The following is a 24,488-nucleotide window of genomic DNA, read 5'->3' on the forward strand; positions in this document are numbered from 1 at the left end:
AATGGCTGAAGCAGCCGTGTCCGCTCAGAATCTGTGTGGAATGGAAATTGACCGCACCGTGTCGCCTGCCGATCCAATATCGGACATCCGGAATCAGGCGGTGTGTCCACCGTCCGTTATCAGAGCCGTCCCAGCGGCTTTGCCATGCTCTGAGGCTTCCTTCACGGGCCTGCTTGCGCGCGTCTCTCCTTGCCGCGCCGGCCCGGATGGCTTCGGCCACGGCCCTCTCCTCAAGCACCAGAAGGTCGATAGGTAGGACACCCGCCTGTACTAGGGCAGCGTCGTCGGATATGGTCCGAAAGCCGCAGCAGATCCGGAGCGCGCAGAGGCGATGAGTGGCTTTTACGCCCCTAGCGTAGCTGGCAACTTTAATGCCATCCGCCCATACGTCTGCTGCGTAGGTCATGGCTGAGCGGACTACGCTGGTCAGCAGAATCCTCCTCTCCTGCTTCGGGCCACGGGTGTTCAGCAGTATTCGGAACAGCGCCCGACTCGTGATTGCCGCTTTCTCCTGTACGTAGCTTAGGTGTTCACGGAAACTGAGCCTGGTGTCGATCATCACGCCCAGATACCGAATGGCTCGTTTCGACGATAGTCTCTGGTCGCCAACCCTGATGTGAGCGGTCTCCACAGTCGAACGGGTGCTCACCAATACTGCCTCGGTTTTATGAGCAGCTAGCTCTAGTCCCGCAGAACGGAGCCAGTCTGCAATCAGCTGGTGTTCGGTTCGACCAAATATGCAGGCTGGTGTACGACGGCACTGATGGCAAGACCGTGAGCCCCGGATGGGAACAATGCCTGAACAATCGTCCGCAACTGGTCTGGGTCAGACGGCGACCCCGCGTTGCTGCCATGCATTCGCTTCATTACCGTCTTGTAGGCACGTCCCCACGGATCCTTCTCGGCTGAGTCGCAAAGCTGCAGGAAGCACTCCCTTTTGCTCTCCTTGATAGCGTTCTTTAGCGCTTTTCTAGCTCCGCAGTACTCCGCCTGTAGCCTTGGCCAGCTAGTGCCACTCCTTCTGCGAGCCCGTTGATATCGCCTTCTAGCTGACAGGCAAGTGCGTCTGGCCTCCTGGATCTCGTCGTTCCACCAATAGGTCGGCGATTGCTTACCCTTGAATGGCCTCTTGCGACTCACACTGGCATCGCATGCGAGCAGTAGGGACTCCAAAAGCTGGTTGACCATCTGTTGAGCTGAGCCTCCGACCTCCATATGCCTCAGCGCCTCCAAGAACCTTGGAATCCGCATTGATTCCGGATTGTAGGCTGCTCTCCGGCTTGTCTGCGTTGCCCTGGTCAGTCTGCAACCACCTTCTCCGCCTATCGAGAACACCACTGCCTCGTGGTCGCTGGCCGTATAGTGGTTCCCCAGGCGCCAGGTGGACAGAGGGGAAAGGCTACTAGAGGCGAATGTAAGGTCGATGACTGACCCAGAGCCACCCCTGTTGAAGGTATTCGCGGTCCCCTGATTCAACAATACTACGTCCAGCGCAGCGAAGGCCTCAAGCAGTGCGTGTCCCTTGTATATGGCGTCCGAGCTGCTGCTTCTGTAGATGTCGCTGCCCCACTCCTGGGCCCAAGCATTGAAGTCGCCAGCAATCACATTTGGTTTGTGGTGCCTGGCGTCGTCGGCCAATACGTCCATCGCCGGAGCGAAGCTATGACGGCTCAAGCTTGGGGGGAGATAGCAGCTGTAAATCCATAAGTTCCCCAGTTTTGCCCTGACGAAATGTCGGAACTCAACGCACACTGAGGGCCGCAGAGGAGGCTTACCGCAAGCCCATATTGCTGCTTTGCCTGAGGAGCTTTGGACCCAGAATCCATCCTCGGGGGAAATGTAGGGTTCGCTAATTATGGCAACGTCCGACCTCATTTCACGCACCGACTGAGAGAGCAGATCTGTGGCAGCCTCGCAATGGTTTAGGTTTATTTGGTAAAACCTAACCATGTCCAGCGTATTTACTTGCCTTCTCTTTGGGTGCCATGGGGCACCTGTGGCTACCAGCTACTTGTGTGTGGGGCTTGCCCTTTCCGACACAAAGGAAGCATTTTGCCTCATTGTGGCAGTCGCTTACCTTGTGCTCCGCAGACCCGCAGCGGAAGCACCACCCGCTTCTGTCCACAGAGCTTTTGCAATTTAGTGCAACGTGGCCGATCTCAAGGCACCTGAAGCACTTTAACGGCAGGTTTCGCTCCCGTATGCTGCAGACGGACCATGCCACTTTGACCTTTCCAATGGATAGCGCCTTCGTCGCAAGGGTCGCCGGCAGGCAAATAACAACCCGCTGGGTACCACCGAAGCCTGGGCGCAAACTCGTAATGGCGTCCGCATCGAGAGCAATCCCCATTTGCTCGCTGAAGGCCTTCCTCACGTCCTCCGTGGTAGACATCTCATCCAAGTCGAGCATCTCTAGCCTCGTCTGCTGGGTGAGTGCTCGCGCCTCCACCTTGCCTCCTAGGACAGTGCCTATGTCCTCGCGAAGCAGCTGCGCGGTCTCCTTCGAGGCATCTTTGAGCTCCAATAGAGGAGCACCTTTGGCTGTGCGCTTCACTCTGCTCACACTCTCGCCGACCTTCTTCATCTTCTCGCTCTGGTTGCGGGTGACGAGGTTAAGGATCTCCGCGTAAGTCATTTCCCCTTTTGGCTCGATGATAATGACATCCGGACGGGGCCTTGGCTTCCGGGCGTGCGCTCTGCTCTTCACCTTCTCCCATTCACCTTCGGTAGGTGCAGCTGTTTCGGTCTTCCTTGCCGGTTGTTCGTGGGACTGCGACGTGGGATGGCCACTCATATTGTTTCTCCGCTTCGGCGAGCTCCTCGTCGGCTTGTCCAGCTTCCTTTTCGGCGCATCGTGTTGAGGGGAGCACTGCGTCTCCTGATCACGCCGCTCCACCCTCTCCTTCCTCTGAAACTTTGCGTCGAAGCTGTGAAGCGCGGACTTTTGCATCCTCACCACGTTCTGCGCCAACTCTTTCATCTCCTTGTTGAGATAACGGGCGTCCCTCAGCATCTTCGACAATTCCGTAGACTTTTCTACCAGCGAAGCCAGGATCGCCCGCATATCTCCGTCGGCCTTTGGTCCTGTACCGCTTTTGTCTGTGGAAGCACTGCTGAAGTCAAAGGGATTGACAGGGACTTCTGCTGGTGCAGACACAGTCAGTGCTGGCAGCACTCTAAGGGGCGCCTTAAGTGGAGTTCCGGTACCAAGGCTTAGCTGGGCCGGCTTCTCAACTGCCTGCTCCCTGGGCCAAACGCCTCGGGGCGTCTGCCACTGTGGTGGGGAACGCTGCACGCTAGTTCTCCTCTCAAAGACCCGCTTTTCCTCCTCCTCCATTCTTCCTGTTTGTAATTGCCAAATACTCGAATTTGAAATTTGAAATTTGAAATTTAAAATTTAAAATTTGGGGCCGGCGCTATTTTCCGGTTGGCGCTCAACTTTCAAACTGGTTGGCCGATCTGGCAACCCTATGACTGTCCTACGATGTCCGGCAACTCCGTGCTGTAAGCACCTCTGCTCGATCAGCTGATCCGTGAATATAAATCGAGGCAAGTGAAGCGATTTGAGTGAAAGTTGTTTTTATACCCGATACTCAAAATGAGTATTGGGGTATATTAGATTTGTGGTAAAAGTGGATGTGTGTAACGTCCAGAAGGAATCGTTTCCGACCCCATAAAGTATATATATTCTTGATCAGCATCAATAGCCGAGTCGATTGAGCCATGTCTGTCCGTCTGTCCGTCGGTCCGTCTGTCCGTCCCCTTCAACGCCTAGTGCTCAAAGACTATAAGAGCTAGAGCAACGATTTTTTGGATCCAGACTTCTGTGATATGTCACTGCTACAAAAATATTTCAAGACTTCGCCCCGCCCACTTCCGCCCCCACAAAGAAGGAAAATCTGTGGCATCCAGATTTTTAAAGATACGATAAAACCAAAAACGCAGAATCGTAGAGGATGACTATATGTTCTAGAATGTAAATTCTCAACCAGATCGTATAATTTTTATAGCCAGGATCAAGAAAACAATTTCATTCTTTCTCGCTCTGTCTCTCTCTAACACACAGGTTTCATGGTCGGTTTTGCCAATTGCAAAATATGAGTTCAAGGATCTCAGAACCTATAAGAGCCAGAGCAACCAAATTTGGTATCCACACTCCTGTGATATTGGACCTTGACCGTTTTGTGTCCAAATTTCGCCACACCCTCTTCCGCCCCCGCAAAAGACGAAAATCTGGGGCATCCACAAATCTCAGAGACTATTAAGGCTAGAGTAACCAAATTTGGTATCCGCACTTCTGTTAGATCTCAGTATAAAACGTATATCTCAGAATTTCGCCCCACCCCCTTCCGCCCCTCCAAAGAACAAAAATCTGTTGCATCCACAATATTGCACATTCGAGAAAACTAAAAACGTAGAATCATAGATAATGACCATATCTATCAGATTGCTGAATCTGGAAGAGATCGGATCATTTTTGTAGCCAAAAGCAAGAAATCTATTTGCAGTGGCCTCGCAGCGGCGACGTCACGCTCAGACTGATTTTCTGTCTCTCTCGCACGCACTCTTTGTCGTGTCGTTAAATATTAGGGGCGTCTGCCGGAGGAGAGCCATACTGACTAAGTATCGGGTATAAATGTAGAGTTGCGGTGTCCGCAGCAACTCACAACGTTCCCCCTCCTTTATATCTAGGGTAACCAACAGGCAGTACTGCTTTTGGCCCGCTCTCCAGCGAGTCCCACTTATGGCATTCTCCGCTATGTTGGTGACTATGCCAATGGCATCCAGGGTTGATCTGCCTTTCCGGAAGCCATTCTGGTTGGGCGACAAGCCGCCGGCATCTTCAATGGCACGGCTAAGCCTACGTGCAATGAGCTTTTCGCATACCTTCCCCGCGTTGTCTAGGAGACAAAATGGTCTGTACGAGGAAGGCTCACCTGGTGGTTTCCCTGGCTTGTTGAGCAGCAATAGCTTTTGAATCTTCCACCTATCGGGGAAGGTACCTTCTAGCAGACACTTATTGAAAACCTCGGCGAAGGCGGATGGCTGTAGTGCCAATGCCAGTTTTAAAGCCCTATTTGGGATTGCATCCGGGCCTGGGGCTTTTTTGCTGGGCAGGCTCCTACCGTCTTCCAGGATCTCCGTTTCCGTGATCATTTCGATGCCCGTGATCGGTGCGTCGCTTTCTAAGGGGCCTGGACGCCTCTGTTGCGCGCTTGGGAACAGGGTGTGCACTATGTCCTCGAGGGATTGTGTTTGTGTATGTGTGTGTGTGTGTGTTTGTGTGTTTTTATACCCGATACTCAAATGAGTATTGGGGTATATTAGATTTGTGGTAAAAGTGGATGTGTGTAACGTCCAGAAGGAATCGTTTCCGACCCCATAAAGTATATATATTCTTGATCACCATCAATAGCCGAGTCGATTGAGCCATGTCTGTCTGTCCGTCTGTCCGTCCGTCCGTCTGTCCGTCCCTATTAGCGCCTAGTGCTCAAAGACTATAAGAGCTAGAGCAACGATGTTTTGGATCCAGACTTCTGTGATATGTGACTGCTACAAAAATATTTCAAAACTTCGCCCCGCCCACTTCCGCCCCCACAAAGGACGAAAATCTGTGGCATCCACAATTTTTAAGATATGAGAAAACCAAAAACGCAGAATCGTAGAGAATGACCACATCTTTTAGACTGCAGAATCTGAATTGGATCGTATTATTATTATAGCCAGCATCAAGAAAACAATATTATTTTTTCTCGCCCTGTCTCTCTCTAACACACACGTAGCATAGGCGGCTTTGCTTAGAGTAAAACATTAGCGCCTAGATCTCAGAGACTACAAAAGCTAGAGCAACCAAATTTGGTATCCACACTCCTAATATATCGGACCGAGACGAGTTTGTTTCAAAATTTCGCCACACCCCCTTCCGCCCCCGCAATGGATGAAAATCTGGGGATAATCTAAGAGACTATTAAGGCTAGAGTAACCAAATTAGGTATCCGCACTCCTGTTAGATCTCACTTTAAAACGTATATCTCAAAATTTCGCCCCACCCCCTTCCGCCCCCACAAAGGACGAAAATCTGTTGCATCCACAATATTGAGGATACGAGAAAACTAAAAACGCAGAATCATAGATAATGATCAGATCAGATCATTTTTATAGCCAAAAGGAACAAATCAATTTGCACTGGCTACGCAGCCCCCGACGTCACGCTCAGACTGATTTTCTGTCTCTCTCGCACGCACTCTTTGTCGTGTCGTTCAAATTAGCGGCGTCTGCCGGAGTGGCTCTCTCTCCTACTGACTTAGTATCGGGTATAACTGTAGAGTTGCGGTGTCCGCTGCAACTCACAACGTTCCCCCTCGTTTTTTTTTTTATTCAATTACTTTTATTCTGCTTTAATACTAGTACTTATATAAGGTTAGCAACTAGTTGTGAGGGTCTGGGACTGTGGTTTGTTGGTGGGGTAATGGGGCGTAGCTGTGCGGTACGGCCGCAAAGCATTGCTTCGCACAGCCGTTCCTCCTTACTCCCTCGTACAGACCAATTTGTCTCCTAGACAACGCGGGGAAGGTATGCGAAAAGCTCATTGCACGTAGGCTCAGCCGTTCCATTGAAGATGCCGGCGGCTTGTCGCCCAACCAGAATGGCTTCCGGAAAGGCAGATCAACCCTGGATGCCATTGGCATAGTCACCAACATAGCGGAGAATGCCATAAGTGGGACTCGCTGGAGAGCGGGCCAAAAGCAGTACTGCCTGTTGGTTACCCTAGATATAAAAAATGCGTTCAACTCTGCGGACTGGGGTAAAACGATGGAAGCCCTACGGAGGCTACGGATCCCGGAATACCTCCTGAGAATAGTGGACAGCTACCTCAGCGAGAGGGTGCTGCTGTACGAGACGAGCGAAGGGATAAGATCATATAGAGTAACTGCTGGAGTCCCGCAGGGGTCGGTGCTGGGGCCGCTCCTGTGGAATACGATGTACGATGGAGTTCTGCGACTGAACCTTCCCGAGGGCACGACGGTCGTGGGGTTTGCCGATGACGTCGCCATCGTAGTGGTAGCCAAGGACCTTGCAGCAGTTGAAGCAGCTGCAAACGGGGCAATCCGTGCCGTGGAGACGTGGCTCGCCATAGCGGGATTACAGCTGGCGGCTCACAAGACCGAGGCTGTTCTGATTAGCAGCAGGAAGAAGGTGGAGACGGCCCGAGTGTCGGTCGGCGGACACGACATTACATCGCAAAGGGCGCTTAAATACCTAGGAGTACTGCTGGACACTAGGCTTTCATTTAGAGAGCACTTGGAGTAAGCCAACACAAAGGCAGCACAGACTTGCCGAGCACTCTCGCGAATCCTGCTCAACACCTGGGGGCCAAAGCAAGCAAGGAGGAAGCTGATCACCAGAGTCGGCGCGATCGCCAAACCAGCCGGCGGAAGCAGTGGAGGAGCGCGCAAGTTCCTCCCCTGCAGCGCCCCCAAGAGGAGCAAGCAGACCCGAAGGAGAGGGCCATGGCGCATTTGGCGAGCTTGGGCCAAAAGGCCAGAGAGTTGAGGAAGCTGATGGTGCTCCCAAAGAGGTCCATCACGAACCCAATGAGGGATCTGGTGGATGAGATCGAATATCTGCAGCGAGAGTTGGAATCGTGCTGGCAGGCGATGTCTGCGGAGCAGGCTGTAGCCAAGGTTACACAGCCGGAAGTGACGGAGAGGGCGGGAAAGAGGGCACGGCCAGAGCCCAGGAACACCACCCACCCGTCCCCAAGGCCGAAGAAGCCAAAACATGGACCCAAAAAGTAAAAAAAAACCGAGAAGAAGCCGCAGGAAGGCCAAATGAGGGACGCCGTAGCTCGCAAGGGACCGGAGGACGCCCCAAAGGATCGAGAGGCGGGGTGGGTGAAGGTCGTAGCTAGGCAAAGGCCAAAGCCAAAGCAGCAGCAACGACCAAGACCGCCACGCAGCGATGCAATAGTCATCGCCGCCACCAGCACTGTCACATATGCAGACATTCTAAGGAAGGTCAGGACAGAGCCAAGTCTTAAAAAGCTAGGGCAATCGGTGCAAGGGGTGCGACGCACAGCAAAAGGAGAGCTGTTGCTGATGCTGGAAAAATCGGCGGACCCGAGAACCCACGAGATGCAGGCAGCAGTCAAGGAAGCGCTAGGAAGCACGGTTGAAGTAAGGAGTCTTACCGAAACTGTCATCTTGGAGGTAAGGGACATAAACGAAGTGTCCACCCAAGAGGAAGTCCTAGCGGAACTCAAAGCGCAGGCAGGGGTGGAAATCTGCGAGGCTGCAGCCATCTCCATCAGACCAGCCCATAGGAGCACGCAGACCCTGACTCTGAAAGTTCCACCGGCCATAGCAAAGCCCCTCCTGGAGCAAGGAAGAATTCGCCTGGGGTGGGGGTATTGCAGAATACGACCCAAGTCAACTCCCAGAAGATGCTACAAGTGCATGGAGTTTGGCCACATCGCGCCTAATTGTAAGAGCAGCCAAGACTTCACGAAGTGCTGCTACAATTGCGCAGGAGCCGACCACCAGGCCAAAGATTGCAAAGTCGAACCAAGTTGCATTCTTTGCAAGCACCACCGGGTGAAGGACCCGAAGCACCAAACGACGAGTTCGAGGTGCCCGCAGTACCAAAAGGCGATGCAGCAAATGAAGGATAGATGAAAATCATCCAACTAAACCTCAACCACTGCGAGATGGCACAGCAGCTGCTGGACCAGACCATAAGGGAGCACCGTATTGATGTAGCAGTCATAAGCGAGCAATCGCAACTCGGGAGAGTGGATTGCTGACTCGAGCAAGAAGGCAGCGATATGGAGCTGTGGGAGTCCCAGACATCAACTACTGCAAACATACGTCGGAGACGGATTCGCCAGAGCCCGGATAAATGGAGTGCACATATATAGCTGCTACCTGCCCCCGAGCCTCAGCCTACAGCAGGCGACGCAGTCACTGGAAAGGATTGCTGAAGATGCGCGGGAGAAACACCCTACGCTCATAGCCGGCGATTTCAACGCTTGGGCGACGGAGTGGGGATGCCCGAGAACGAACCCAAGGGACAGGCGCTCTTAGAATGCTTTGCGACGTTGGATGCCGTACTGCTGAACACAGGCACACAGCAGACGTTCGGCAGAGCTGAAACGGGGTCTATAATAGACCTTACGTTCGTGAGCAGCAGCCTCAGCCGCTGGACAACGTGGGAAGTTAGTGGCTTGTACACCGGGAGTGACCATCAAGCCCTCATATGTGAAATCCAGGAAGCGGGCGCACCCAACCCGTTCATTGGCAAGCAGATCGGTTATAAGACCGAAACGCTAGAGCCGGATATGGTCCGGGCCATGTTTGAGGACTACGAGACTAACGGTACGGCTGAAGAGAGAGCAAACCAACTGGCCATACATACGCTGGAAGCATGTGATGCCTCCATGCTAAGGAAAAGAAGAAGCCTGAACAACCGCAGGCCAACGTATTGGTGGAACGCTGCAATAGGTAGCGCCAGGCAGGAGTGCCAGCGGAAAAGACGACTATACCAGCGTTCGAGAGGTTCCCCGGAATTCGAGAGGCTCCAAGGAGAATATAAGGACGCTGATGCGAACCCTTGGGGCTACGCATACAGGCTGGTAATGAAGAGACTGCGAGTGTTCAGTCCCCCGCCGCCAATGTGTATAGATCTGCTGGCTAACATAGTAGAAACCCTATTTCCAGAGAAAGTGGCAGCCCAGAGGGTGATGGATAGAATTCCGCCACCTGAAATAGAAGCCACCACGGGAGCAGAAGTCCTCGAAGCTCTACAACGGATCAAGAACGGCAAAGCACCAGGACCTGATGGGGGTTTAAGCACGAGGACGACCCCTTCTGCGTGGTCTGCGCAGGGGTCATCGAAGACGCAGAGCACTGCTTCTTCGAATGACCAAGATTTCGGCAAGATCGAGAGGATCTAAGCAACAAGCTTGGAAGAATGCCAGCGGTGACAACCCTTTCAGAATGCCTGCTGGAGTTGGAAGAAAACTGGGCCGCGATTAGCTTCATGGCCGCAACTATGGCTACCAAACTGCGTCGCGAAGAAAGAGCACGCAATGCAAGGAGATAAAGAAAAAAGGAGATTATTAAGAGAAGAGCCCTACGGGCATCTCCCCCCGGCGAAGTAATATCTCGCGATAGTACCGCCGGGATCCGGGATAGGTGTGGTTGGTTTTAGAGCGGTTAGAGTCCCTCACTTCGGCTTCGGCTGAGTCGGCATGAAGCTTTCCTGTAGTCACACAGCACTCAAGTGGTCCTCGGCAAGGGCAAGGTCAAGGTGGGATGGACGGTATGTAAGATCAAGGAGAAGGACAGCCTAGGTGCTACAAGTGCTTGGAGATTGGGCACATTGCGCCAAACTGCCATAGTGCAGTGGACCGAACTGGGTGCTGCATTCGCTGCGGCGTCAATGGGCACAAGATAGCAGACTGTCCAAACAAGGCAACCTGCTTCGTCTGCGCCGGGAGAGGCCGAGAGGACAGAGGCCATCAATCGGGAAGCCGGCAGTGTCCCTTCTCGAAGCTAGGAGAGGTAGCCGGAACAAGAGGATGGAAGTGATCCAGCTCAATCTGAATCACTGTAGGGTCCCACAAGACCTGCTCCTGCAGACGGTGAGAGAGCTCAAATCGGACCTGGCCATTCGCGTGGGCACACGAGTGGGGCTGCCAAGTCACCAACGCAAGAGGCCGAATCCTGCTAGAAACTTTAGCATCGCTAGACCTAGCGCTGCTGAACGAGGGCTCCCAGCAAACCTTCTGCAGGGGTGGCGCTGGGTCAATCATTGACCTAACGTTCGCGAGCCCTTCGCAGCTGCGCAATGCAGGGTGGCGAATAGGAGACGTGTACACCGGAAGCGACCACGAAGCCATAGTATGCACCATTGGCGAACGACCCAGACCCAGCAGGTCAAGCGCGAGGAGCAAAGCCTACATCGTGGACACGCTCAACACCAGCGCTCTGGCCAGAAGCCTCGAGACGTGGGAGGCCCTCGGCGACACAAGCGCCAACGAATCGGCCAACCAGCTCGCCTTGCGAATGGAGGAGGCCTGTGACAGCAGCATGAGACAGCGGAAGCCATTCATGCGGCACCACGAGCCAATCCTGTGGTGGAACGCCGACATCGACAGGCTCCGGACAACGTGTCTAAGGGCCAGACGAGCTATGCAGAGAGCGCGACGCACGACTCGGCTCGACACATCGCATGAGGAGTATAGGACCGCCAGGAAGGCACTGAAGCATGCAATTCGGAGCAGCAAGCGGGAATGCTTTCTCCAGCTCTGCGACACAGCGGAACAAGACCCCTGGGGCAGGGCTTACAAAATCGTTATGAAGAAGCTAAGTGCCGGGAGCAAGGCGCCAACGGACCCCAGCACCCTCGAGGACATAGTGCACACCCTGTTCCCAAGCGAGCAAAAGAGGCGTCCAGGCCCCTTAGAAAGCGACGCACCGATCACGGGCATCGAAATGATCACGGAAACGGAGATCCTGGAAGCCGGTAGGAGCCTGCCCAGCAAAAAAGCCCCAGGCCCGGATGCAATCCCAAATAGGGCTTTAAAACTGGCATTGGCACTACAGCCATCCGCCTTCGCCGAGGTTTTCAATAAGTGTCTGCTAGAAGGTACCTTCCCCGATAGGTGGAAGATTCAAAAGCTAATGCTGCTCAACAAGCCAGGGAAACTACCAGGTGAGCCTTCCTCGTACAGACCAATTTGTCTCCTAGACAACGCGGGGAAGGTATGCGAAAAGCTCATTGCACGTAGGCACAGCCGTGCCATTGAAGATGCCGGCGGCTTGTCGCCCAACCAGTATGGCTTCCGGAAAGGCAGATAAACCCTGGATGCCATTGGCATAGTCACCAACATAGCGGAGAATGCCATAAGTGGGACTCGCTGGAGAGCGGGCCAAAAGCAGTACTGCCTGTTTGTTACCCTAGATATAAAAAACGCGTTCAACTCTGCGGACTGGGGTAAAACGATGGAAGCCCTACGGAGGCTACGGATCCCGGAATCCCTCCTGAGAATAGTGGACAGCTACCTCAGCGAGAGGGTGCTGCTGTACGAGACGAGCGAAGGGATAAGATCATATAGAGTAACTGCTGGAGTCCCGCAGGGGTCGGTGCTGGGGCCGCTCCTGTGGAATACGATGTACGATGGAGTTCTGCGACTGAACCTTCCCGAGGGCACGACGGTCGTGGGGTTTGCCGATGACGTCGCCATCGTAGTGGTAGCCAAGGACCTTGCAGCAGTTGAAGCAGCTGCAAACGGGGCAATCCGTGCCGTGGAGACGTGGCTCGCCATAGCGGGATTACAGCTGGCGGCTCACAAGACCGAGGCTGTTCTGATTAGCAGCAGGAAGAAGGTGGAGACGGCCCGAGTGTCGGTCGGCGGACACGACATTACATCGCAAAGGGCGCTTAAATACCTAGGAGTTATGCTGGACACTAGGCTTTCATTTAGAGAGCACTTGGAGTAAGCCAACACAAAGGCAGCACAGACTTGCCGAGCACTCTCGCGAATCCTGCTCAACACCAGGGGGCCAAAGCAAGCAAGAGGAAGCTGATCACCAGCGTCGTCTCCTCTCAGCTCCTGTATGCTGCCGCAGTGTGGTCCAAAGCGACGAAGGTGCCGAGCTATATGCGAGGAGTCGAAGCAACGCACCGCTTATGTGCCATCAGGATCGCCTGCGCGTTTAGAACCATATCTGACGACGCAGCACTGGTCATCGCGGGACTAGTCCCAATAGCAGAGCAAGCGAGGGAAACGGCCGAGGTGTACGAGCTATCTCGCAGGGACACCCACAATTCTCCCACCGGAGTCGAGAGAGAATCACCCAGGCACGAGACCGTCAGGAGGTGGCAGATGAAGTGGGATTCCTCGACTAAAGGACGCTGGACCCACCAGCTGATTCCGGATATCAAGCTGTGGTTGGAGAGGAAGCAGGGACAGGTGGACTTCCACCTCACTCAGATGCTGAGCGGCCACGGATGCTTCAGATCGTACCTGAAGCGGTTTGGACACGAAACGGAGGACTGGTGCCCATCATGTGGTCGAGGTATCGTGGAGGACGCTCACCACGTCTTCTTTGAATGCCACCGTTCCGAGTACGAGAGGCGCCAGCTAGAGGATGAGCTAGCCACCAGCATTAGCGTCGGAGGGATCGTGCCGCTCATGGTAGCGAATCCCAAGGCGTGGGATGCCACCACTAGGTTCGCCGCCACTATAATGCGGGAACTACGGAGAGCGGAGAGGGAAAGGAAAGTGTCGGAGGAGTAAGGAGGAACGGCTGTGCGAAGCAATTCTTTGCGGCCGTACCGCATAGCTATCATTACCCCACCAACAAACCACAGTCCCAGACCCCCACAACTAGTTGCTAACCTTCTATAAGAACTAGTATTAAAGCATAATAAAACTAATAGAATACAAAAAAAAACGAGGGGGAACGTTGTGAGTTGCTGCGGACACCGCAACTCTACAGTTATACCCGATACTTAGTCAGTATGGCTCTCCTCCGGCAGACGCCGCTAATATTAAACGACACGACAAAGAGTGCGTGCGAGAGAGAGAGAAAATCAGTCTGAGCGTGACGTCGGGCGCTGCGTAGCCAGTGCAAATTGATTTGTTCCTTTTGGGTATAAAAATGATCCGATCTGATCCAGATTCAGCAGTCTGATAGATATGGTCATTATCTATGATTCTGCGTTTTTAGTTTTCTCGAATCTGCAATATTGTGGATGCAACAGATTTTCGTCCTTTGTGGGGGCGGAAGGGGGTGGGGCGAAATTCTGAGATATACGTTTTATAGTGAGATCTAACAGAAGTGCGGATACCAAATTTGGTTACTCTAGCCTTAATAGTCTCTGAGATTTGTGGATGCCCCAGATTTTCGTCCTTTGCGGGGGCGGAAGGGGGTGTGGCGAAATTTGGACACGAAACGGTCAAGGTCCGATATCACAGGAGTGTGGATACCAAATTTGGTTGCACTGGCTCTTATAGGTTCTGAGATCATTGAACTCATATTTTGCAATTGGCAAAGCCGACCATGAAACCTGTGTGTTAGAGAGAGACAGAGCGAGAAAGAATGAAATTGTTTTCTTGATTCTGGCTATAATAATTATACGATCTGGTTGAGATTTTACACTCTAAAACATATAGTCCTCCTCTACGATTCTGCGTTTATCGTATCTTTAAAAATGTGGATGCCACAGATTTTCGTCCTTTGTGGGGGCGGAAGTGGGCGGGGCGAAGTTTTGAAATATTTTTGAAGGGGACGGACAGACGGACAGACGGACGGACGGACAGACGGACAGACAGACATGGCTCAATCGACTCGGCTATTGATGCTGATCAAGAATATATATACTTTATGGGGTCGGAAACGATTCCTTCTGGACGTTACACATCCACTTTTACCACAAATCTAATATACCCCAATACTCATTTTGAGTATCGGGTATAAAAAACACACACGTAGCCAAGGCGAAAGCTACTAGCGATACTAGCGTCCTGATATCCAGCCGTAAATTGGTCGAGACCGCCAGAGTGCAGGTTGGTGGGACCGCGATCCAATCGCAGAGGTCCATCAAGTACCTAGGAGTCCTCATCGACACGCGCCTGTCCTTCAAAGAGCATCTGGAATACGTCCACACGAAGTCCGGTGGGACCGCGGGAGCGCTATCCAGGATGCTGCTAAACACCAGAGGGCCAAAGCAGGCAACGAGGAAACTGCTGACGAGCGTCGTGACGTCGCAGATGCTCTACGCCGCACCGGTGTGGGCAGAAGCCGCGAAGGTGAGGAGCTACATGCGAGGAGTGGAGGCAACGTACAGACTGTGCGCCATAAGGATCGCGTGCTCGTTCCGGACCATCTCAGACGAAGCTGCGTTAGTTATTGCCGGGCAAGTTCCGCTCAGGGAGCTGATAAGGGAGAGGAAGGAGATCCGTGATGCCATGATGGACAGTGCAGCCGAGGTACGCTCCAAAGCAGAAATAAAGGACGCCGCCAGAAGGACCAGCATGGACAGATGGCAGACCCGATGGGACCACTCACCCAAAGGCCGTTGGACCCACACCCTCATCCCAAGCATAGCATGCTGGTTTGAAAGGAAGCACGGCCAGGTGGATTTCTACCTTACCCAGGCACTGAGCGGACATGGCTGCTTCCGCGGCTACCTCAAGCGCTTCGGCCACGAGACAGAGGACTGGTGCCCCGAGTGTGGCACAGGCATAGAGGAGGACGCTCGCCACGTTCTCTTCGACTGCCACAGGTTTGACCTCGAGCGTCAGACATTGGAGACAGCAGCAGGGTCTAGGGTCAGCACCGAGACTCTGGTGCCGCTGATGCTGGCAGACCCGAAGGTGTGGGAAGCGGCCGCGGAGTTCGCCTCTAGCGTGATGCGAAAGCTTAGGTCCTTGGAGAGAAGGCGGAAGGAGCAGACGGAGTAGGTGTCCACGCCACTACGAAGAATGCTTTGCGGCAGTACCGCAGTCCGCGGGGCCCCTAGTCCCAACAGTACTCTTGTCCGTTAATTTAAGTTAAATATAAATTGTATAGTATATATTATAGAGCAAATAAATAATTATATGAATAAAAAAAAAAAAGACACACACACACACACACACACACTCGAAGAGTTTTGGGTTATATTCGATTTTGGGTGGCATCGGATGTCTGTAACACCCAGAAGAAAGCGTTTCCGACCCCATAAAGTATGTTTATTCCGATGAGCAGCTAGATCTCAGAGACTATAAAAGCTAGAGCAAGCAACTTTTGTATCCTGACTCCTGTGATATCACACTGTAACAAGTGTAGCCCCACAACGCGCGAATATCTGTGGCATCCAGAATTTTGGAGGTACGGGAAAAGCAAGCTGAGATAGCAACACACATGCTACTGAGTTTCGGGTATAAATGTAGAGCCCCGGCCCGTGCCGTGTAGACTGATTGGCAAAATAAACCGTGTGCTCGATGGCCTTTCATTTACATGTAATTTAAGCCTTGAATCGTTTTTGGTAGCTGATATCTCGAAAAATTTAGTCAGTTTAGGACTTTGTTGCTTCTGCAGACAGACGTAGAATTTCTCTCAGTGCAGACCAGCTGAGAAAATAGGTGGAGGTGGGGGCTGAGTGAAGTCTTCCCGAGTACCGGGATGTCTTTCCCACCTTTCACGACTACTCTTCTTCCACCCAGCAACAGAGACAGCGAACGAGATAGAGATAGACAGAGAGATAGAGAGAGACACACACAGATAGATGGAGTGAGAGGGAAGCTGGCGATGACTGAGGCAACAAAACGATGCCATTTGCATGGCAATGATTTGGTTATTGTGGCCCAAGGTAAAGCTTCCCTTCCTCTCCGCCCCACCACCAACCAGTAGGCTTGACTTGTTGCGGCTTGGCGTGGCTTGTAAACGGTGTTGCACGTTGCAATTGTCGGTTGTTGTTGCTGTTGTTGCGGTTGCAGCAACTGTTGTCTTATTGATTTGTGCATTCATTTGATTGTTCGCGCGCATTTGTTGCCAAATTGTTTGAAGGAGAGCCGTGGAACAGTGGAACATTGTCGTGGCTGCTGATTGTGATATGAAGGTGGAGGTGGAGGAGCATGCGGAGGAGACTCCTGGGGGACGTCACTGGTTGATGGCCCACCGAATTGCTACTCCCTACTCCGAGGTTCTTTTCCGCGGAATTTCGCTACGGGTCATTTTGGCTGTAATGCAATTTCTTTTAAATTTATTGGTAATGGAAATTTATGCCTGGCTGCAACGGTTGCGGTACAACTCATGCTGCCTTACATGATCGCTGGGGCAGTTACAGAGACACAGACACAGACAGAGGCCTGTTCATGCATGTGGTACGTTTTGCTGATTTGTCATGTTCACAGGTTAAATGCTAATGCCCCAATCTGACTTCGATCCGACCGGCCCACTCCAGCCCACGCCACTCTCAATCTGATTCCAAGAGTTTCAGCTCCCCTCCCCCCGACCAAATGTGGGTTAAGTGGTTCTGTCTTCTCCAGCCTTTTAGGGCTCTCGTTCTATATTCTCAGTTCTCACGACCTGACTCCGCTTGGCCCATAAAAATGGTGTCAAATAAATTGTAATCAGCGGCGGGCAATACAAAATCATTTAATAAAAGGACATGCAGAACATCTAAACAGCAAAGGGCCCGCGCATCGGCTCGAAATTCAATTATTTCGCACCCAAGTCGGTTGCCCACGGCCACGGACACGGACACGGTCACCATTTGGCGGCAACAGCTTCATTCTGCCCGGTGCGGCATCGCAGTCTAGTCATCGTTTCGTGGGCGTCCCTCTCCGATGCCCCGTAGACACCGACAGCGAGAGGGTATACTGGTTCTGGGGCAGTTTATGAAGCGTCTAGAAGCGTGTTCCTCCTTCTTTGCGGGCCCGACACTCAACTACTGGAGAGTGGACTCCTTCATCCTCGCAGTGTTCACTGGCTTTGAACGGCCTGTTTCCATGTCTCTATCTAATTTGGCGGTTCCTCAACGCCCCATCTCCATTTCCGGCATCCGTAATGGACTTTTAATGCCCTGCCCTCGCATTTGTATTTGTTTTATTGGTAAGCAGCAGTGGCGGGTCGGTTTCCTGCATTTGTGTTCTTGGCGGAAGTCATGCCTCGCTTTGTGAGAAGGGGCTGTGGCTGTGTCTCTTCATTTTCAATTCTTTAGGCGCCGCTTGCATTACGCCCTCCTTCAGGCTACTGCTGCGATTACACGAAGGCCCAGACCCCTTCCGATCTGGTAGAACCGGGGGCGCCACAGCCACAGGCACAGCCCGATGTGGCATTGCTCCCAGTGGACTTAACTGTTTTGTTGGCAAATTGAAAAGGAATTATCGCATGTCCATGGCTCAGAGATAGAGAGAGAGAGCCCAAGAGAAATTCCGATCCGCCACTAAAACTAACAACAATTTACATTTTTCCATTTTCGCTGCTTTCAGACTCCCCCAAGGTTCATTGCTCGGAGGATCAGATGAGGGTGGACATTGGCCTGCCGGCCGCTGAGAAGGACCACAGCGCACCACAGATCTACCTGGAGGGTCTCAAGGGCTATCCGGATGAGCGCTGTCAACCGCAAATCGACGGCTCCCTGGGCGTCTTTCGGCTCTCGCTGAGCGACTTTTACGAGTGCGGAGTCACGCGCATGGTCAACCAGTTAACGGTGCGACCCCACCATAAATGCATACATATTTTCGAATCCGTAACTCTATTCCACTCCCGTCTCTTCCTGTCTGTAGGGCAAGAAAGTGTACTATCATAAAATCATCATCGAATCAGCCAGCAGCAAGGAGATCGTCAGCGTTAAATGCATCACCACCACGAGCGGTCCCGTCTATAATGTCATGATGAATGCCACCACCACAACCACCAGCACCAGCTCCAACTCTGGTCGTGGCCTGGTCAAGCGCGATGTGCTGCCGGCGGGTTTCCAAGAACCAGAGTGAGTTTTTGGGCGCCCGCTTTTGCTCCAGCTTCCGCTGCCGCAGCCACTGCCACTGCCACTGCTGTCTTCTTTGCAATTTAATTGCCCATAAAAAATAGCATCTATGCCTATTCTTATGAGCAATCTATGCAAAAGTTTATGGCATATTAAATGCCCCATTTCAGCCCAGACACTAGGATGGGTCCAACCCAAAGGGCCATAAATCAAACATATCCCAGGTCTCCCCGCCACCCCCCACCTCCCACTCCCAGTCTCCCTGTCTACCGGTACACCGTAGAGTTGTCATTACCAGGAGGTAATTAGCCGCCAAATCGATGCCGGCGGCTTCACAATCGTTAATACCTCCACAGTCAATTTAATTTCGGGGCGTGTCGAGGTCTCTGTCTCTGTCTCTGAGCCAGCCTCTTCTCCCATTGGAGGATCCGATCCAACACAATGTTTGTTTTTCATTGCCCGGTTGATTTGATTTACAACCACCTTTCGCGGGAGTCCCTGTCTGTCGTTCCCCGTTCCCCCGTTCCCCCGTTCCCCCAGCTCAATCTCAATCAAGAGAACTGAACCATTTCATTCAACTGTTTTGCAGGGATCTGGAGATCACCACGTCGCTGACCAAACGCGCCCCGGAGCCGCGTCTCTCGATTGGCGTTAGCCAGGATGGCCAGAAGTTTACCAGGGATTTGACAGTCAAGTCGGTAAGTTGTAGACAAACACTGTAGAAAATGATTTAAAATAGATTTAATGCGAATACCATTCGAAGGGAACTCCTTTGACCATGGAAATCAACCTGGACGAGGATTCGGCTCCCGTTTATGGCTTGGGTGTGAACTATCTGGATGTTACGGACACGCACACCTCCTCGGAAACATTGATCTTCAAGGGGTAAGAGTCTGGGTCCCGGACAATGCCTGACTCCGTCCATAACCCTTTTCTCCTTTGCCCCCAGCTGCACGGTGGATCCGTATCTGTTCGAGAACTTCAACACGATTGACGACGATATTTTGAGTGCTAAATTCAAGGCCTTCAAGTTTCCCGACTCCTCGTACGTGCTGTTCCGAGCCACGGTGAACGTTTGCCTGGACAAGTGCTTGGGCACGCAGTGCTCCAACAACCAGGTGGGCTTCGGAAGACGCAAGCGGGAGATCAGCTCGGCGAACAAGGTCTATGAGATTTCACTGGCCATGTTCCTGCAGGTTAACGACATTGAGGGGGTCAACAAGAGTGAGTTTTTGAGATTGTCTTTCCACGGGGAGAAACCCCTGCTAACAGTCTCCTGTTCTCCGTGCTCTTCCCCACAGATGAGGTCCTGCAGCTGGAGGAGAAACTGCGAGAGTTGAAGCTGGCCAATCAGCGCCTGGCCCGCAACAGTCGCGGGAACTTTGTTGGCAGCTCTGTGGAGCAGACGCCTGCCAGTGCTGTGCCCGCCTTTGTGGTGGACGAGCGAGAGCTAGGACATCTCAGTTCGGGTTCGGCTTCGGATACGGCCGGTCTGTCCTTGGCCTGTGTTTTGACGCTCCTCTGTGCTCTGAGTTGGCGGCTGATGTAGAAAACATTGGCACACACAGGGACGGAACGGAACGGGACCGGACAGGGCGAATTGTAAATCTCACAAGTGGTAGGGCGAGCGGAAGAGTGAGGAATGTTAATCAGGTTGGAATGAAATTGCGTGCAGTGGCAATACTACTAATATACACCTATACTTTGTGTAACTGCCATTTACAAAACGTAATTAACTTTAAATGAATGCGGTAACTTAAGTTTTCAACGACTTGTGGCAGGCGGCAGACATTGCGACAGACAGATAGACAACAGTGATTCTTATAAAAATACACACGCACTTACATATAAATATACATACACATATACAGATTTGGAAAACTTGAACTCGGTCTAACTCATAAGCACCTACTAGTCTCCTAAGTGTAACTGTTAAGCTAATTTAAATAACGACTAATTGATTAAACGACACTCTGATCTAACAATGATTTTCTATGGGTCACGCTTTGGTTGGTTTCTCTGTGGCGCTCTGTATGGCCTCTAAAATTGTTAATTCTCTGATCTAAGATAGCTGGCCATTCGAAAAGTTCACTAAATCAGTTATTGCCAACCAACAAACATACGAGCATGTCTGAATTATGATATGCCCATGAAAGGACAAAGTGCCGCACGCTCTCAATGGAACAATTTTATGCAGCAGCGCGAAAACTACCAATTAAAATTCCACTATCAGTCAAAGCAGTTTTGAAAATGTTGGCAGTTATATTTGATCAATAGATACTAGACCAATATTTGGTATTTCCTGTATTTGGTATAATACTGAAAAGATATTTCCGTAAGCTACGGTCATACATTATTGAAAAATATCGATTCTTCAGAAAAAGCAACGATGTTTTTCATGCTAGTTTGGATTATTTAACATAAATTCTCTATTTAATTTTCAACGGTATATAGAAATACTATATTTCGACGGAACATCAAAATTAAGCAATATGGTTTCCAATCCTTAACGGAGAACGATGAGCCCATTATAAGCCAGGGGGGTATTTCAATATTCCACCGAAAATAATAAAAAATTAATCATTTTAGCGCAGTTCAGGTGAAAGTAAGCGTTGTTATTTTTGAGTTCAGATGAACGATGGCATGAATCTACAAGAAGACTTTACAATCGTTAAAATTTTCATCCATGCACCTGAAGTAGTTGAACTATTTAAATAGAGGGGGCTGAAGTGGGCTAAGTTCGTAAATTAGAACTTGAATTCGTCGGTATATTTACGGTATATTTCGGCATATTTTGGTATATTTCTGAGGGTGAGACCGTATATTCGATCGATAATGACTATATGAAATTCGCAGTCGGCCGCATTTGTCGCAAAATCAAAACTATGAACAATTTGTTCATTTAATTTGCTTAAAGAGTAAGTGGTTTCTCCCACAGACGCCTAAATTCCACTTTGTACGTTTCTAAATCGGTTTGCAGCTAATAAAACGCCGAAAACATGTCTCGCGGAAGTTCAGCCGGCTTTGACAGACACATTACCATCTTTTCGCCCGAGGGACGCCTCTACCAAGTCGGTAAGTGTGCCACCCACAGGTTGCCTTCAACTCTCTAACGATAATCTTCCTCCAGGCCAGGCTTCCTTTAAGGCCATCTCACAGGAGAACATCACCACGGTAGCCCTGAAGAGCGGCGATTGTGCTGTGGTGGCTACTCAGAAGAAGGTTACAGAAAAGAACATTGTCCCGGAATCGGTAACACACTTGTTCCGCATCACCAAGGAAATCGGCTGCGCCATGACTGGCCGTATTGGTAAATTGCTTCTGTCCTTTAACCTTCCGCATTTAAGAAATTACGTATAAATCTTTAGAGGACGCCCGCTCCCAGGTGCAAAAGGCCCGCTACGAGGCGGCCAATTTCCGGTACAAATATGGCTACGAAATGCCGGTGGATGTGCTGTGCCGTCGCATTGCTGACATCAACCAGGTGTACACGCAGAACGCCGAGATGCGTCCGCTTGGCTGCAGCATGGTGCTGATTGCCTACGACGATGAGATTGGACCCTCTGTCTACAAGACGGACCCAGCTGGCTACTTCAGCGGGTTCAAGGCCTGCTCGGTGGGTGCCAAGGTGCTCGAGGCCAACAGCTACTTGGAAAAGAAATACAAGAACAATCTGTCTGAGGAGAAGGCAATACAGTTGGCCGTCACCTGTCTTTCCACTGTCCTGGCCATTGACTTCAAGCCCAATGGTATTGAGATTGGAGTCGTCAGCAAGACCAATCCAAGCTTCCGCACTCTGGACGAGAAGGAGATCGAGGAGCATCTGACCAAGATCGCCGAGAAGGACTAAGTTCTACCCGCTAGTTGTAATTTTTAAAAATTTTCTAAATACCCGCTAAATGGAACCGAGTTAAAATATAAAAATTCTCTTGGCTTGCATTCAAAAACAAGGCAAACGTAACCAATAGATTTATTCAAGTTCAACCGCCTCAACCCCTCTTCATGTGCACTTTGCCCCCATAGCGCATGACGAAGGCGTTCACGTCGAACTTGCGCTTGCATCCTTGATAGTTCATGTAGCGAATCTTTCCGAATATCGCACGCTCCTTCCAGCCCATTTCGTGTATGCCCCCAATGGACCACATGCAGCCCACATAGCCATTGGGATCGCGCCCGTCTAGGCTGTACTTGTCGTTCAGCAGGATCGCGTACTCCAGCGCCTGCTCCGGCGTGGCCGTCCACTCGAGTATTTTCTTGGCCCAGTACATGCGCAGAAATCCGTGCATCTTGCCCTCTCGCACCAGCTGCAGCTGGGCAGAGTTCCACAGGTCATCGTAGGTGAGCGACTGAAAGACGGAAAGACTTTCGGTCATATCCAACAGAGTTAGCTATGAATAGCCATCGTTCTTTACCTGTTCGAGCTCCTCCAGGGTGTAGCATGGATCACGCTTGTACTTGCGATGGGCTTCCAGGGATTGGTATGCCCACGGGCTCAGGCCTTTCAGGCTGTCGTAGTTCTCGTTGTAGTAGCAGAAATTATCGGCCAATTCTCGGCGCACGATGGCCTCCCCGCAGTAAGCATCCGCCGAGGCCTTGTGCTGGCTGCGATAGCGTTGAACCTCCAGAACACAGCGTTGGGCTGAGATTTGACCAAAGTGGAGCCACGGCGAGAGTCCGGACAGCGCATCAACTGTGGGATCATTGCGCTTGTCGTTGAATTTACCCAAGCGTCGGCTGCAGAACTCGTACAGTTGGAGGCAGGCCGCCTTGTAGCCTGGTTTCGCCCACTTCACCTCATCGACGTCCATGTCGCACTCCAGCATCGCATATGCAGCTGGCCAGTCGATGGGTTTTACCTTCTTGCAACCTTCCCAATGCGGATGCTTGATCACTGGTGGAAAATCGCTCAGGAACTCTCCCACTTTGGAGTTTATCTTGTTGCGTATAGTCCTTGCCGCGTACTCCTGCTTGTCGGAGGCCACCCAGAGCGTAACTACGTTGTGAGCATCCACCTGGGTCAGCGGCACGTTCTTGGGCAACGCCTTTGCCACATCCTCCACCCATTTTCGGGGCACGCGAAGCGGCGCAAAGTCACACACCACAGCACCAACATCTTTGGAACGCACGAATTCCGGTAGACGATCCACCGCCGGTCCCAGCAGCAGGTGGAAGGGTATGCCTAGCTCCCGACATTGCTCTTCCACCTCCTGCAGTCCGCCCATCATAAATTTGTAGTGTCGAATGGTGGCATTGAGGAACTTCGGCACCAGGCAGAATACCACTGCCAGCGGCATCTCCAACTTGAGGTCCAAACGCTGTGCAAACAGCAGAGCCCAATTGTCCTGCACCCGACCATCCCGTGACATCCAATAGACGACGCCGCCGGTGCACTTATCTCGGACATCGTTCACCTTGGACAAGACACGCACCCGTTTCTTCTTGAAGGGAAACTCCTGGATATTCGACGCAGATTCAGATCGCTTCTGCTCCAGGTGCGCGAGAAACTGCTCAAAGTTTTTGTATTCTGGCTTACTTTGGACAAGCTTTGAGCTGGAGGCACATTCTTCACCGCCACTGCTGCTTTCTTGGGAGCTGCGCGCGGCTGGTTCGGCGCTTTTCTTTTCCGGGGCTTTTTTGGAGGCGCCTGCTGTGCCCGACTTGGCGCGTTTCATGGTGTATATTGGAGCAAGCTGACGGACAAAATTATTAACAAGTAATCCAACAATAGACGAACAGTTTATGTTATTGAAATTTGGGCGCCAATAGGTCGGAATAAACATGACTGCGCGTCGTGGTGGCAGCTCTATCAGCTGTTAAATTCAAACAGGCAATTAGGAACATGGTATTAATGCACATAGTTTTGATCATGGTTTAGTAAACATATATTTAATGGCCAGTTAGGATCCACCAAAAATTCTAATTGTGCGAAGTGAAAAAATCTCTGAAACCAAACTATATTCATTCGCGCCAAGTCACAATAGTCGCGCCTGCTCGAATAGGTGGCA

At 51.6% G+C, this 24,488-nt stretch overlaps 3 protein-coding genes across 5 annotated transcripts in view; 2 read left to right on the forward strand and 1 right to left on the reverse strand.

Moving 5' to 3' along the window:
* LOC108160513 overlaps positions 1–20,462 on the forward strand; it is an 87,370-nt gene extending 66,908 nt beyond the window's left edge. For all 3 annotated transcript variants that reach the window (XM_017294559.2, XM_033395036.1, XM_017294560.2), the window contains exons 3-8: positions 17,987–18,207; positions 18,284–18,486; positions 19,073–19,181; positions 19,247–19,368; positions 19,433–19,707; positions 19,785–20,462. In XM_017294559.2, coding sequence (XP_017150048.2) covers positions 17,987–18,207; positions 18,284–18,486; positions 19,073–19,181; positions 19,247–19,368; positions 19,433–19,707; positions 19,785–20,032 — 1,178 coding nt within the window. In that variant the 3' untranslated portion in view covers positions 20,033–20,462. The remainder of the gene's footprint in view (positions 1–17,986; positions 18,208–18,283; positions 18,487–19,072; positions 19,182–19,246; positions 19,369–19,432; positions 19,708–19,784) is intronic.
* An 832-nt stretch (positions 20,463–21,294) lies between these two features.
* LOC117189663 (proteasome subunit alpha type-6-like) lies at positions 21,295–22,433 on the forward strand. Its single transcript, XM_033394769.1, has 4 exons — positions 21,295–21,401; positions 21,464–21,558; positions 21,614–21,793; positions 21,852–22,433. Exons 2-4 carry the CDS (start codon positions 21,483–21,485, stop codon positions 22,331–22,333), a joined length of 738 nt encoding a protein of 245 aa, XP_033250660.1. The 5' UTR covers positions 21,295–21,401; positions 21,464–21,482; the 3' UTR covers positions 22,334–22,433.
* LOC117189661 (deoxyribodipyrimidine photo-lyase-like) lies at positions 22,418–24,311 on the reverse strand. Its single transcript, XM_033394767.1, has 2 exons — positions 22,896–24,311; positions 22,418–22,829 (listed from the first exon to the last, which is right to left on the reverse strand). Exons 1-2 carry the CDS (start codon positions 24,261–24,263, stop codon positions 22,473–22,475), a joined length of 1,725 nt encoding a protein of 574 aa, XP_033250658.1. The 5' UTR covers positions 24,264–24,311; the 3' UTR covers positions 22,418–22,472.
* Positions 24,312–24,488: the final 177 nt, after the last annotated feature.

The sequence above is a fragment of the Drosophila miranda genome, assembly GCF_003369915.1.
Source record: "Drosophila miranda strain MSH22 chromosome Y unlocalized genomic scaffold, D.miranda_PacBio2.1 Contig_Y1_pilon, whole genome shotgun sequence".
In the NCBI taxonomy this organism is placed as follows: Eukaryota; Metazoa; Arthropoda; class Insecta; order Diptera; family Drosophilidae; genus Drosophila; species Drosophila miranda.